This window comes from Terrapene carolina, unplaced genomic scaffold (genome assembly GCF_002925995.2).
Source record: "Terrapene carolina triunguis isolate 2854851 unplaced genomic scaffold, T_m_triunguis-2.0 Scaffold148, whole genome shotgun sequence".
In the NCBI taxonomy this organism is placed as follows: Eukaryota; Metazoa; Chordata; order Testudines; family Emydidae; genus Terrapene; species Terrapene triunguis.
Genome location: NW_020664499.1, coordinates 3616306 through 3629958, shown reverse-complemented (window position 1 = coordinate 3629958; position 13653 = coordinate 3616306). Strand labels below are relative to the sequence as shown.

The window sequence follows — 13653 nt, the reverse complement described above, 5'->3', positions numbered from 1 at the left end:
ATGTTCTATTAGTGAAAATTTATTTCAGTATACATTGTTACATGTAATTTCTGAAACACTGTGGCAACTTAGGCCTGGTCTACACTACGACTTTAATTCGGATTTAGCTGCGTTAATCCGAATTAACCCTTCACCCGTCCACACTACAGAGCCAGTTAATTCGAATTAAAGGGCACTTAAAATCGATTTCTGTACTCCACCTCGACGAGCGGAGTAGCGCCAAAATTGATTTTGTTAATTCGAATTAGGGTTAGTGTGGCCGAACACCACCGAATTAATGTGGTTAAATTAATGGGGTAGTGTGGCCGCACACCACCGAATTAATGTGGTTAAAAACCGAATTAATGTGCTTAGTGTGGCCGCGCACAATCGAATTTATACAACCTGTTTCCCAAATTCGAATTATCTAAATTCGGATTAATCCCGTAGTGTAGACATACCCCTAGTAACCGCTAGGATTCCATTCAAGGAAGCCATATGAAGCCTTCAGGGTGCTGGCATGCAAACAGTTTCAGTTGTGATGGCTCGTCACTCAACAAATCAAACAGTGTTAAAAGAATTTAGCTGTAGTTGTGAGGTGACTTGCAAACATAAAGAGCTTTTTTTCCTATATGCTGGTAATTAAGAGGCAAAAATATCCACTGTTCCATAAGAATACAATGAAAATATTATTCCCTGCTTAGAGGGGGAAAAGTGACTGGATACAAATTACAGTTACATAAATGAACAGAATGTTGTGCCCTACAGTCTGGCTGCAGAATTAACAAGTGTCAGCTTCAAACAACAAAGTGAGTTCATTTACCTGTGCACTATATACACTACACTTACTAAATTATTTCAAGGAAGCTGAACTATGAAGAATCCTAAAACTACAAATATTGATCGTTCAACATCTTTAATAGACCGCGTTCAGTCCATGTTAAGAGATGTTCCATCATTGCCAATTCTTAACAGGATCGAGGCATCCCCTGAAGAGGTCTGTGTCCTTTAACTAAATACACAAGTCAAATTGTCACAGAGCAACATGGACTTTAGTGTCAAAATGAAAGTAGTTTGCAAGAACTCTGCATCAAGACCCTGGGTCATATCTTGGACCACTGGATAGGTAAGGAAGATCTTGTCACATTCTGAAGAATTTTCCTCTGGATTTTGCAGAATTTAGGAACAATCCACTGTATTTTTAAAAGTAAGACTCTGTTCCAAAGTACATTGAATTCAACAGAAAGATTCCCATTGAGTTCGACAGGCTTTGGATTGGGTCCTTAATTATTTATACTGCTGAGCTGTTTTACGTATTAGCTTTAATTTACCTCTTTTTTTTTTTTTTTTAATTCTCCTACCTACATGAGCTCTTTCATTCCCCCTTCCCCCAGTTATTACCAGTTCCTACCTAATAAATTAGGGTTCTACTCCGTCCACAGTGGGAGGGTGAACACACAAAACATTTAATAGACAATATGAGTATTTGTAGCTAACATTTGCAGCCTCATTCTTGTGAAACTTCCTGTGAAACGTCTGGCAAATGAATCCAACCACATTGGGTAAAATAAAACAGCTGCTTATTTCTGTTAAAAGCAAGCAACAGTGAAATAATTAATATGTTGGCATATGAGATGCCACTATTAAGTTTCAGTGTTAACAACAATTGAAATGTGGCAGTTCATGACTCAGGGCTACTGTTTGTGGTTAACTACAGACTCTAGATGACAGGACTACATTGGTCCACATTTAGCAGAAGTACATCTTTGTATCCAGAAGAGCTAGAAAAAAAATTTTTTTTTTAACATAAGCCTGAGTTCTGCAAAAAATATCGGAAAGACCTGAAGTCTATAAACCTGCACTAAAGCATGGAATTTCTGCAACTTATTTTAAAAGTGACATTAGTCAAATCCAAATAAAAATAGTACTGAGTTACAACAAGATCACAAAGATCTCTTTTCTGTTATTCTTATTGTAGGCACTGAGCTAGTGGCTGGAATAACAGTAATTCCAAAGGAAAATAGCTGTATTTCACAAAACACTTTCATATGATGATACCCTGGTTTGGATGACAGTATAAATCACAAGATGACAAATTATTTAGAACAGAAATGGAAAAAAAAATGATGTGATTGCAGCTGCATCAAGGCCAGTCACACAAATCCTCCCCTCCCCCGCATTTTCAGAAAATACGCACCTGACAGACAGGTAGTAGGAAAATGGAAGGCACATTATGTATAGCTTGCCGGGATGCACTGCTGGAGAAGGAGTGATGTAAAATGTTTTTATACTCTCAAAAGACAACTTTTAATCCACTCATCTCTTCTCTATTAAAATTATCAAAACTGCAAAATTTAAATAATCCTATTCCAACCATTTAGTATGTCCATCTACAGTACTAAAAAGTTTCTTTTGCCAAGAAACAGATTGAATATATGTTTTTCTTTTTAAAAATAAAAATGTACACAGCTTCCATATGCTGGCAGCCACCATGCAAGTTTAGTCTTGAAAACAATTTGCAGTGTCACATCTTTCCATTATTTCAGTAAATAGTTTTAGTCAAGACTGAAATCTTGTTCTTGCATGTTGGAGTTAAAGGACGTCTTTAGACATTGGGTTGAACTTTAACAGGCAACTGACTTGTCTTGTGCTGTCAGAGAAATCTACAGATGTCTGATGCAACACTGGAACTTTAAAACGCAGGAGTTCATGACCTCTATTTAAGATTAATCACTTTTATGCAGATTTCACAAACATTTTATTTGTATACATGGAAAGCTGAATAAACTGGTAGCCAAGCTCGCTATTTCAGCTCGTTTTTATTTTAGACCACACTTCACTTCCTCCAACTTCCTAAATATCATTTTCACCCCCACTCTCTTAAAAACGTACAAGAAAGTAAAGTAACCAATCCTATTAAGAACAAAAGGAATATTACAGTCACTCCTGAAGTTCTGCAGCAACTGGACAAAGTTTAAAGAGTTGGATAACTTTAGCTAAACTATTTTTCATTCTCTTTTTCAGGGTTTTTTTTTTTTATATCTGATTATGACCTACAAGTTAAAATACACAGGTACCATTGTAACAACATTGCTGTTATTATGGTCATTTAATATATATAAACTTAGTTATGTCATGTAACTCAGATGATTTTAAACAGATTTTATTGGCTGCTCATTGCTAAGCAATTACGTTTAGCTATAAAACCGTTTGTCCCTGCAATACAAATGGAGTATATGCTTTATCATTGTGCAGACATATGCAGTTCACGCTCATAGTTCAACATACATTCAACATTTGTTACTATGCAAAACCCGGAGGGATCCATTCATCCTTCCAATAGTGACTATTGAAAATGTATACCCCACTGAAAAGCGTACACTTTAAGCTTTTCCATATAATACTTTACTCACCAATGCTACTGAGAGAACTGCTACTTTCGGAATCAGATGGCATTATGGACAGCACACTGTAAGTGGACCCTGAAATAAAAAAACAAAACAAAACCACAAAAAGTTAGTTTTCTTGCTTCGCTCCCCACCCCCCCAGCTTCCCTTCAATTCCTCAAGAAAGCATTTGTGCCAATCTCTTAACAGGTCAAACCAAAGGTTCAAAACAGAGGCATCTCTGCTGAGATCCGGGAAAGAGTTTGTTGTTTACCGAGGCACTTCTACAGCATATCACTAGAATGGTATCACAGTAATCGGAATACCTGTGGTCACTGGCTTCCTTTTTCATTAACCATTCTTATTCAGCGGCATTACCCCTAATCAAACAATTACTTCTCCCAGCACTTGAGAGACAGCAATGTCCGGCATAGTTCAAGACTTCCAAAAGGAGGCCTACACTACTGGCACTTTCCTGTTTTTGAGACACACCAAAGCTTCTATCTGGTCATGGCACCTAATTAGGATATGCTGACCCTCAAGAAGCCATTCCCAAGCTTAAAGAACTAATTTCACTGCTTGGGCTTCAATAAATCCAGGCTGCCTCCATTTGCTTCTTTCAAGTAGCCACTCTTACAAGACGAGAGCCTCAACACTATTCTGCTAATATTGGAAGATTCTGAAGGCTGGGATCTTTTATTATTATTATTATGAAGAAAGTAAGCTAGAATTTATTTACAAGAACAAACAGAAAGACAGGTCCCTAATTGAAGAGCTGGCTATCAAATAGAACACCATCTCCTCTCCACCCCCCCCCCCCCCCAAAAAAAAAATCCACCACAGAAAAGAGTGAGGGAAGGGGGTTATCAACTATAAGATAAGTGGCACAACAAGGGAATTTCCACTGGGATATGAAGTCCATCCTCCAGGAACCTGGCCTTAGGCTGAACGTGGCTGTAAAAGACTCTTCTCTTTTTTTATTCTCCTAATTCTTTCCTCTCGTGCTTTAAGGTTTGTTTCTTCCAGGTTCCTTGGGATTAACAGCTGAAGCACTGGAATCTATGTTTCCAGTACAGGAAGCAAAAAAAAAAAGACTAGGAAATAAGAAAAAGATAGAAGTCTTTCTTGCTTTCCATCCTTTCAGAAATGTCTCAACCTACCCCTCCCCACAGACCAATTGGTTATTTGAAGGAGGAAAGAGAAGACATATGACAAATAACAGAAGCTTCCTCCGCCCCATCTCTCCCTCCACTCCCACCACCACCATCTCACACTACAAAATAAAATTAATATCAAAAACTGTGGCCCAGATCTTCAGCTGGAATAAGTTGGTGTAGCTTCATGGATTTCAACAGAGCTATGCCAATTTACACTAGCTGAGGATCTAACCCTGAATTTGATAAAACAGGAGCAAATGCTGCACAGATGAAAGCAATGTCAAAGAAGTATGGTGATGCCACAATCAATCCTTTGAAGCAGACTCTCTAGCTTCACTAACTAACAAAAAAAAAATACATACAAGAGGAATTGGGTTATTTTACCTGACAATTTTTTGCAAAGAGAGTTTCAAAATGCACTGGTTATTGAATAATTCTAATTGATTATATAAGTGGTATATTATAAAACACATATGACAAGTATGTCACTTTGATACAACGGTTTCAGAGGACACTACATTAGTTACCTCCCCCCTCCCCCCCCATACTTCTGAAGTTTTTGATGTGGTCAAATAAGTTTTGTTCTTTGTTACTGCTCATTAAAAGTAAGATACTTTGAGCACCCAACTAGAATCAATCAATCAGTGTCTCTCTGCATACGCTTCTTCCACACCTCCATACTGACCCTCAGCATGTCTTGTACCTCACGCTGGGGGGCGAGTTTAAGGCTGCTGACTTGGGCTCACAAGATCAAGGTTCTGTTCCCGGCTCTAACCACGGCAATCATTTATTTTCTGTTTCTCAGTTTCCCAATCTATAAATATATTTCCCCAAGAAGGTTAATAAACGATAATGAGGCACTCAGATATTACAATCATGAACACTGTAGAGAAGTTGAAAAATATAATAAAAATTAGCACAGAATTTTCTCCCTGTCACCCTAGTAGAACATCCATTCAACAGTCACACTTCATACTCAGCCTGAAATTTGTAATAGACACCGAAGATACCATGATGGTCCAGAACGTCACTTGAGCTTAAAAAAAAAAAAAAAAAGCTGACCCCTTTAGGTTTTGGCTGAGATTCAAACGCTCCATCTTTCCTAGCTAATGAGGGCTGACAGATTCGCATATAACGCATATGCTGTGGGAACTTACCTTCAAGCAGCAGTCGAAAATGGATTATGGGTATAGCATTTATTATCACTTACATAGTGCTAATCGCATGCTAGGGAATTTATGACACGTGATGAGACAGGCCCCTTCCCTAACCAGCTGATAATATAAGGCCCCAAGCCTGCAAATGCACCCATGCATCCGGAGCCTCATTAAAGTCGATGCAGTCTGTGCAGGTGTAAGACTCTGCTTATGCACATGCAATACCAGGGCTTAAGTAAAGAAAAGAAGCCATACATGGGAGAAAGGATACCAGGGTACGAACATATCATGGTGATGTTTGGTACATATCTTGTGGGTCCAAGATCATCAGCAGCAGCATCTCTGTGATGGGTTGGATCACAGAAACCCCCTTGGGAGCTGCCACCTAATGTACCAAGACTACCTCTGCTCCTGTTTTCCCTGCCAGCTCAGGACTCGAGCACCCTGTCTTGCTGAGCCAGACACTCCCATCTGCTCCAACACAAACCCAGGGTCTGAATCACTTGCCCCAAAGCTGCAGGTTTACCTGAAAACAGCTCACAGAAGTGTGCTTGTCTTTAGCACTCAGATGCCCAACTCCCAATGGGGTCTAAACCCAAATAAATCTGTTTTACCCTGTATAAAGCTTATGCAGGGTAAACTCAAATTGTTCTCCCTCTATAACACTGATAGAGAGATATGCACAGTTGTTTGCTCCCCCAGGTATTAATACATACTCTGAGTTAATTAATAAGTAAAAAGTGATTTTATTAAATACAGAAAGTAGGATTTAAGTGGTTCCAAGTAGTAACAAACAGAACGAAGTTACCAAGCAAAATAAAATAAAATGCACAAATCTATGTCTAATCAAACTGAATACAGATAATCTCACCCTCAGAGATGCTTCAGTAAGTTTTTTTTCTCAGACTGGACACCTTCCAGGCAGTAGTGGATTTACCATGGAGCTACTGGCGCCATGGAGACGGGCCCACACTCCAGGGGGGCCCCGACCAAGCCCACTGTTCTCCGCCCCCCGCTCTCTCCTGCGGGGGGCAGAAACTTGGTGCTCCTGGCACTGAGGCTCCTGCTACAGTAGGGCAGCCAAGCTCCCCCTCCCCTGTCTCTTCTCACAGCTTGCTCCCTTCCCGCCCTCCCCCTCCCTGCCGCCGATCAGCTGTTTGCCGGCAGGAGGGTGGGGGAGGAGCACAGCTGCAGCATGCTCACCTGGGGAGAGGAGGCAGAGAAGAGGCAGGGGTGGGGCCTTGGGGAAGGGGGTGGAACGAGCATACCTACTCTGACTGTAGAGCTGCACAGCCAGGCTGAAAAAAGAAGGTGCTGCTCAGCTCCCGGGACTTTGCAGTTGGACACCACCTTCCAGGTCCTAATGCTGGCTGAGCTCCCTTCTGTGTGCTGGGAACCATCCTTCATCTTGTACAACAGTGAGTGCCCATGATGGGGCAGGGGGACAGAGGCAGTGGGGAAGGAAGGGGGTGGGATGGGAAGGAGATGGAGTGGTGGGGAAGGGGCATGGGATGGGGAAGAGAAGGGGATAGGGCAGGGATCGGCAACCTTCGGCCCGCGGCCCACCAGGGTAAGCCCCCTGGTGGGCTGGGCCAGGTTCGGCCGATCGCGGCTCCAGGCAAATGGGGGGCTGCAGGACGAGGGATGTGCTGGCCGTGGCTTCTCACAGCCCCCATTGGCCTGGAGCGGCAAACCATGGCCAGAGGGAGCCACAATTGGCCGAACCTGTGGACGCGGCAAGTAAACAAACTGGCCTGGCCTGCCACGGGGCTTACCCTGGTGGGCCATGTGCCGAAGGTTACCGATCCCTGGGATAGGGGAAACGGGGGCCCAGCATGCAGATCCCCTTGGCAGCAGCTGGGGCTCCTCTATTAAGCAGGCCCATCAAACCCTCACCCTGACAAGCCCCGCCTCCCCTGCATCTGTACTACCCCGGTGAGCCCCCCCAGACACCCTCCCCACTGAGTCCCAACCACCTACACCTAGACCCCCCACCCAAATGAACCCTGTAGATAAATCTCTGTATTAAGCATCTTCACATAACTTTCATGACTTCCTATTATGCCTCTCTATATAACCTTGTATTAAGCCTATCCATATATAACCTCTAACTTTCATATGACTTTGTATTATGCCTCTTCATATAACCCTGTATTAAGCTATTTTCATACAACTTTGTATCAAGTCCTTTGATATAGGAACTTTGTATCAGATTCCTATGTAGACAAACTTATAGAGAACTTTGTGTTAAGCCTTGGTATAATGTTATAGCCCCTAAGGATAGTTAAAGTAGAAGAAAAATATCTTTTTGCTAGGAGTAGAATAAGATTCCCCCTCCCCACACTCCCTTAATCAATTGGCACATTAAATGAATGAGGTGTGAACGAGCAAGGTGTGGAAGGCAAGCACCTCCAGACAGCTAGTTGGAGAGGGGATGGAAGCCAGACCCAAGGACAATCAAACTTGTCAAGTGGGCTCACTAAAGAAGAGCAGTCATATTGATGGCCTCGGGGGGGGGGGGGGGGGGTTTAGAATCAAGCACCTTCTTTTGGAAATACCCTCTTTGAACAGCACCTGCTTTTGGAAGCAACCTCTTTGAACAGTATTGGGACAACACCCAGGGTGTTTCTGTGGCAGGCCTGGCCCTTGTGCTGTGTCAGGGTCAGGTTCAGTTTCACTGCCAAGTCCCTGTCCCAGGGGAGGGGGGAAGGCTGCAGGGTATTCTCCCACCTCCATGCAGCCAGTGGCCTGTGCTCCCCACTGCCATGGTGGAGCTTCCACGTTTATTTATTATAAAAAAAAAAATCTGAATTTTAAAATATTATGCACAGAATTGGATGCAGAATTCCCTCAGGAATATGGGGCGCTGTACAGCTGTGATGGTGGGACTGTGAAGGGGGTGCTGGATAGTAGGGGATCTGCGGGTGGGGGAGCTGGGCAGGGGGTATGGTGTGCAGGGTGCTGTGCAGTTGTGGTGGGATGTCAGTGGGAGGGGTCTCTAGGCAGGGGGTGCTGGGCATAGGGATCTGTGGGGGAAGTCTCTGGGTGAGGACACTGGCATAAGGGCAGGGCACGGGGCAGGGGGCAGTGTGGAAGGGGCACGCTGGCAGCACAGGGCTGGGCGGGCCAGTGTGCGTTCTCATAACTCCCACCCCCAACCTGAAAAAGTTGCTCTTCAGGTTCTTCATGACAATACCTACGGAAAAGAGTTAGGCCTGGTCTACACTACAAACTTAGGTCTACATAAGTCACATTCAGTCGCACTAATAATGTATGTGCACTACGAGTCCCTTCCGCCGACTTAAGTGGCCTGTAAAGTGGACTTCCACGTCCGCAAGAGGCATAGTGCTTGATTCGACATCCATGGGTCGACATGGGGATAGTGTAGACACTGTGTTGTGTAATTTGAATGAATTGGCCTCCAGGAGGTGTCCCACAGTGCTCCACTGTGACCGCTCTAGAGAACTCTTTCAACTCCACTGCTCATCAGCCAGGTACACAGGAAACAGCCACTCCTCTGTTAAAGCCCCTGGGAACTTTTGAATTTTCATTTCCTGTTTGATCAGCGTGGAGAGCTCGCCAGCACAGCTAATCATGGAGACTCAAGGACGCAAACGCGCTCCAGCATGGAGTACACAGGAGGTGGTGGATCTGATTGCTGTGTGGGGAGAAAAGTCTGTGCAGGCAGAGCTCCGATCCAGCAGAAGAAACGCTGACATCTATGCCAAGATCACACAGGGCATGGGGGAGAAGGGCTACACCAGGGACAACCAACAGTGCCGCATGAAAATAAAGGAGCTTCAGCAAGCGTACCAGAAGACAAGGGGGGCGAACAGTCATTCTGGTTCTGCCCCCCAGACATGCCGCTTTTATGAGGAGCTGCATGCGATTCTCAGTGGCGACCCCACCATTACCCCAAAACGCTCCATGGATACCTGCCAGGAGCCCCGGGCGACCTCGAGCAACAACCAGGAGGACACGGTTGGTGAGGAAGAGGAGGAGAATATAATACAGGCAAGCGGAGGATCCATTATCCCCAACAGCCAAGAACTATTTTTAACCTTAGAGCCCATCCTTCAAAGGACCGGCTGGTGGCAGAGCATGATGCCGGGGAAGGCACCACTGGTGAGTACACATTTCCAATCAAACTGTAGGGGTTACATGCTATTATTTTTTATGTTTAATCTGATCAAAAAAAAGGGGGGGTAGTGGGTATCGGTGGCCACTCCAGCTACACAGAGGGTGCTCGCCAAGAAAGACCATTTATGTGCATGGGGATGGCCCTGGAATCCTCCATGGAGATCTCTAGGAAGCTTTCATGGAAGTACTCTGCGGTCCTTTGCAAAAGGTTTCTGGGGAGGGCTGCCTTATTTCGTCCACCATGCTAGGACGCTTTCCCGTGCCACTCCAGTATTAACTCTGCTGGCATAATTGCAGCACACAGCATAGCAGCATAAGGACCAGGTCTTACAGCATCTGCTCCCTTGCTGCCTCTGTTATCCTCAGGAGAGTGATATCACGTAGGGTCACCTGGGGAAACAGGGGGAAGTTTTGAACGCTAGCCCTTAAACCACAAACAATTCAACAAGTAATCCACCCCCCCGTTTGGGGACATCTCGGTCACACACCCATGCTTTCCCAAACGTGCCGTGGTTGTGGTTGGAAGAGATCACCATGTATTACAAGCAGCATTGAAAAAGAAAAGAAAAAAAAGTGGGGGGAGTGGAGGCTTCATGTTTGTCTCCCTCCCCCCCAACTCAGTGCCACTTTTGTAAAAAGTGTTTGGGGAGCGTTAAACACTGGTGATTGTCCTCAAGCTCCATCCAGGTTGCTAGGGGACAAGGGGCTTTTCTCAAGTTCCAACCTGCGATCCCAAGGATCTCTTCACAAAAGCAGCAGCACAAGACCTCTCGCCCATGCCTCGTGGCCTTACTCACCATGGCTGGAGCAGCAAACCAACTCTTGCAATAGCCAGTGGTTGTGATTATGTTGTGGCTTGCAATGTAGTGTATTGGGGAGGGAGGTTATAAAAAAAAATTAACCTTGCACCAGAAACAATGTATGCACTGTCAATGGTACCCTTGTGCTTTGTATTCCTTGCAACTGATACCTTGTCTGTCGGCGCACCCTCCACACTGGGATAGAGACTTTCCCAGATTAGAAGGTGGAAAAAGACGACTCGGGAGGACATGTTCAGTGAGTTAATGTGTGCCTCCGAGTGACGAGACGGAGCTCGGAGCATGGAGGATTAAACTCTCAAAGAACCTGGACATGGACAGGAGAGCATGCAGGGAACATGAGCATGCCACGCAGGAAGAGATGCTGTGGATTATGAAGGAGCAATCAGATACGTTGAGGCGTCTGGTTGAAGTTCAAGAAAGGCAGCTGGATGCTAGAGTCCCTCTGCAACCTATGCTGAACCTGCTGCCATCATCGCCCAGTTCTACATCTGCCGCCCCGAAATGTCCTATGAGGTGGAGTGGGAAAGTTCAGTATCCCTTGCACTCAACACCAGGAGAGGATACAAGGACCAGAAGGTGCCCATTCCCACACCTTTGTTTGTTAGTGCAGTGCATCTGTAAGCAAGCTTTCCTTGTTTCTTCCCCCCAACCCCCCCGCCCATGTTATCAGCCCTTTTGCCCCCCGGTTTTTTTCCTTTTTTTTTTTTTGCTGCCTCTGTGTTTGTGTGCACAAAACTTAACGGATTGAGGAGAAAAAGTTCTTTATGCATTCAACACACAGTGGTTGGTGGGGGTGGAGTTTACAGGGGAGAAAATGCACTGGAGGGGACAGTTTGGTAAGGAACAACATAGGTAAGTGTCACATTACTCTGGCTCATTGCTGAAACTGGTTTTCAAAGCCTTGTGGAGATGCAGAGCCCCTTGATGTGCTCTTATTGCCCTGGTGTGTGGCTGCTCAAAATTGGCTGCCAGGCGATCTGCCTAAACTCCCCATCCCCACAAACTTTTCTCCCTTTGTTTCACAGATATTATGGAGAGCACAGCAGACAGCAACAACAATGGGGTTATTGCTTTCGCTGAGGTCTAACCAGGTAAGCAAACAACACCAGCGACCTTTTAAACATGCAAAGGCATATTCCACCACCATTCTTTACTTGCTCAGCCTATAGTTGAACCGGTCTTTACCACTGTCCAGGCTGTCTGTGTACGGCTTCATGAGTCATGGCAGCAAGGGGTATGCTGTGACTCCCAGGATTACGACTGCCATTTCAACATCACCAATGGTTATTTTGCAATCTGGAAAGAAAGTCCCTGCTTGCAGCTTTCTGAACCGACCTGTGTTCCTAAGGATGCATGCGTCATGCACTTTTCCCAACAATCCCACATTGATGTCGGTGAAACGGATCCACCAGTGCTTGCAACACCATTGAGAAGTACCCCCTTTGGTTGTACTCTTTGGCAAAGTCGTCTGGTGCCAAGATAGGGATATGCATTCTGTCTATTGCCCCACCGCAGTTAGGGAACCCCATTGTAGCAAAACCATCCACTGTGTCCTGCACATTGCCCAGTCACTACCCTTCCTAGTAGAAGTCTGTTAATGGCCCTGCAAACTTGGATCACAACAGATCCCATGATAGATTTACCCACTCCAAACTGATGCCCCACTGACCGGTAGCAGTCTAGCGTTGCAAGCTTCCACAGAACTATCACCACTCGCTTCTCCACTGTCAGAGCAGCTCTCATTTTAGTGTTGCTGCGCTTCAGGGTGGGGAAAGTTCTTCAAACAGTTCCTGGAAAGTGGCCTTAAACATTTGAAAGTTCTGCATCCACTGCTTGTCATCCCATAGCTGCATAACAATGCGGTCCCGCCAATCAGTGCTTGTTCCTGGACCCAGAAACAGCACTCAACCGTGTCAAGGTGATGCATGACTATCGTCAGCAACTGCTAATTGCTCCGCTCTATGTGTCTTCCAGCCGGGCTGCTTGCATGGCATCACATTGTTCCACGGGGCGGCTCCTGTATCGGCTGTGTAAATACTGCAGGATAAGGCGCGAGGTGTTTGTAATGCTCACAACAACAGTGTACAGCTGAGCGGGGTCCGTGCTTATGATGCTATGGCATCCATGCGGGTAACCCAGACTTACAAAAAAAGGCACAAGAAAGGCTTGGTTTGTTTGTTTGTTATTGATTTCAGGGAGGGAGGTAAATGCATCATGGGAGTCTAACTCCATGTTCCTATAACCACCCGTGCCAACGTTTTGGTCCCATAAGGCATTGCAAACCCAACCCAAAATTCCACTCTGCTATGTGCACTGTGGGATTGCTACCCACAGTGCAGTGCTCCGTGCGTCGATGCACTCGGCCGACACCACGAGTGTAGTATGGACATGCAAGATCGACTTGCTTAAATCGGAGGCTCGATGTTGACTTACGTGAAGTCAACTTAACTTTGTAGTGTAGACATGACCTTAGCATCTGCTCACCTGCAGCATGCGTACCTGATGGGTTTTGTTTTGTTTTAATGCACTGGAGGGGAAATTAGGCCATTGTCTGGAACCTATGTCATCTTAATATTCAGTATCAATAATTGGCAGAAATTGTGTGCGCAGTTTGCTGGTTTGATAATGCTTCATGGTGTTGGAATTATCCCTATACCAGTATTTACATATTGGCAAAATACAGTAGTGCCTTATGTGAATTACTGTACTCCTGTCAGCTACCACCGCCTGAGACTAGTCAAAGTGATCCAGCGTTGAAACTATTGTTCTAACCTGCTCCTATTTAATTAGCCTGGGAATAGACCTGTACTGGAAAGGGGTGGGAAATACAACAAAAAGCAAAACTACTCAAACGCTGAATTTTTTGGCATTTTATCATCACCTCTAGTAAATGTTTTATAAAGTATTTGACAAATGTGGTCCATTTTCCATAGCAAACAATTTCAAAATTATAATTTTCAGATTTTTAAAAAATTGTAAATGGCCACTTCATCAAATTTCACAGAAAATCTTA

At 44.8% G+C, this 13653-nt stretch overlaps 1 protein-coding gene across 1 annotated transcript in view; it reads right to left on the bottom strand.

Annotated features, from left to right (window-relative positions):
• The window catches only part of LOC112106592 (disks large homolog 5), a 205559-nt gene that overhangs the window by 120089 nt on the left and 71817 nt on the right, over positions 1–13653 (bottom strand). Inside the window, exon 2 of the mRNA XM_026653756.2 lies at positions 3393–3461. Coding sequence (XP_026509541.1) covers positions 3393–3461 — 69 coding nt within the window. The remainder of the gene's footprint in view (positions 1–3392; positions 3462–13653) is intronic.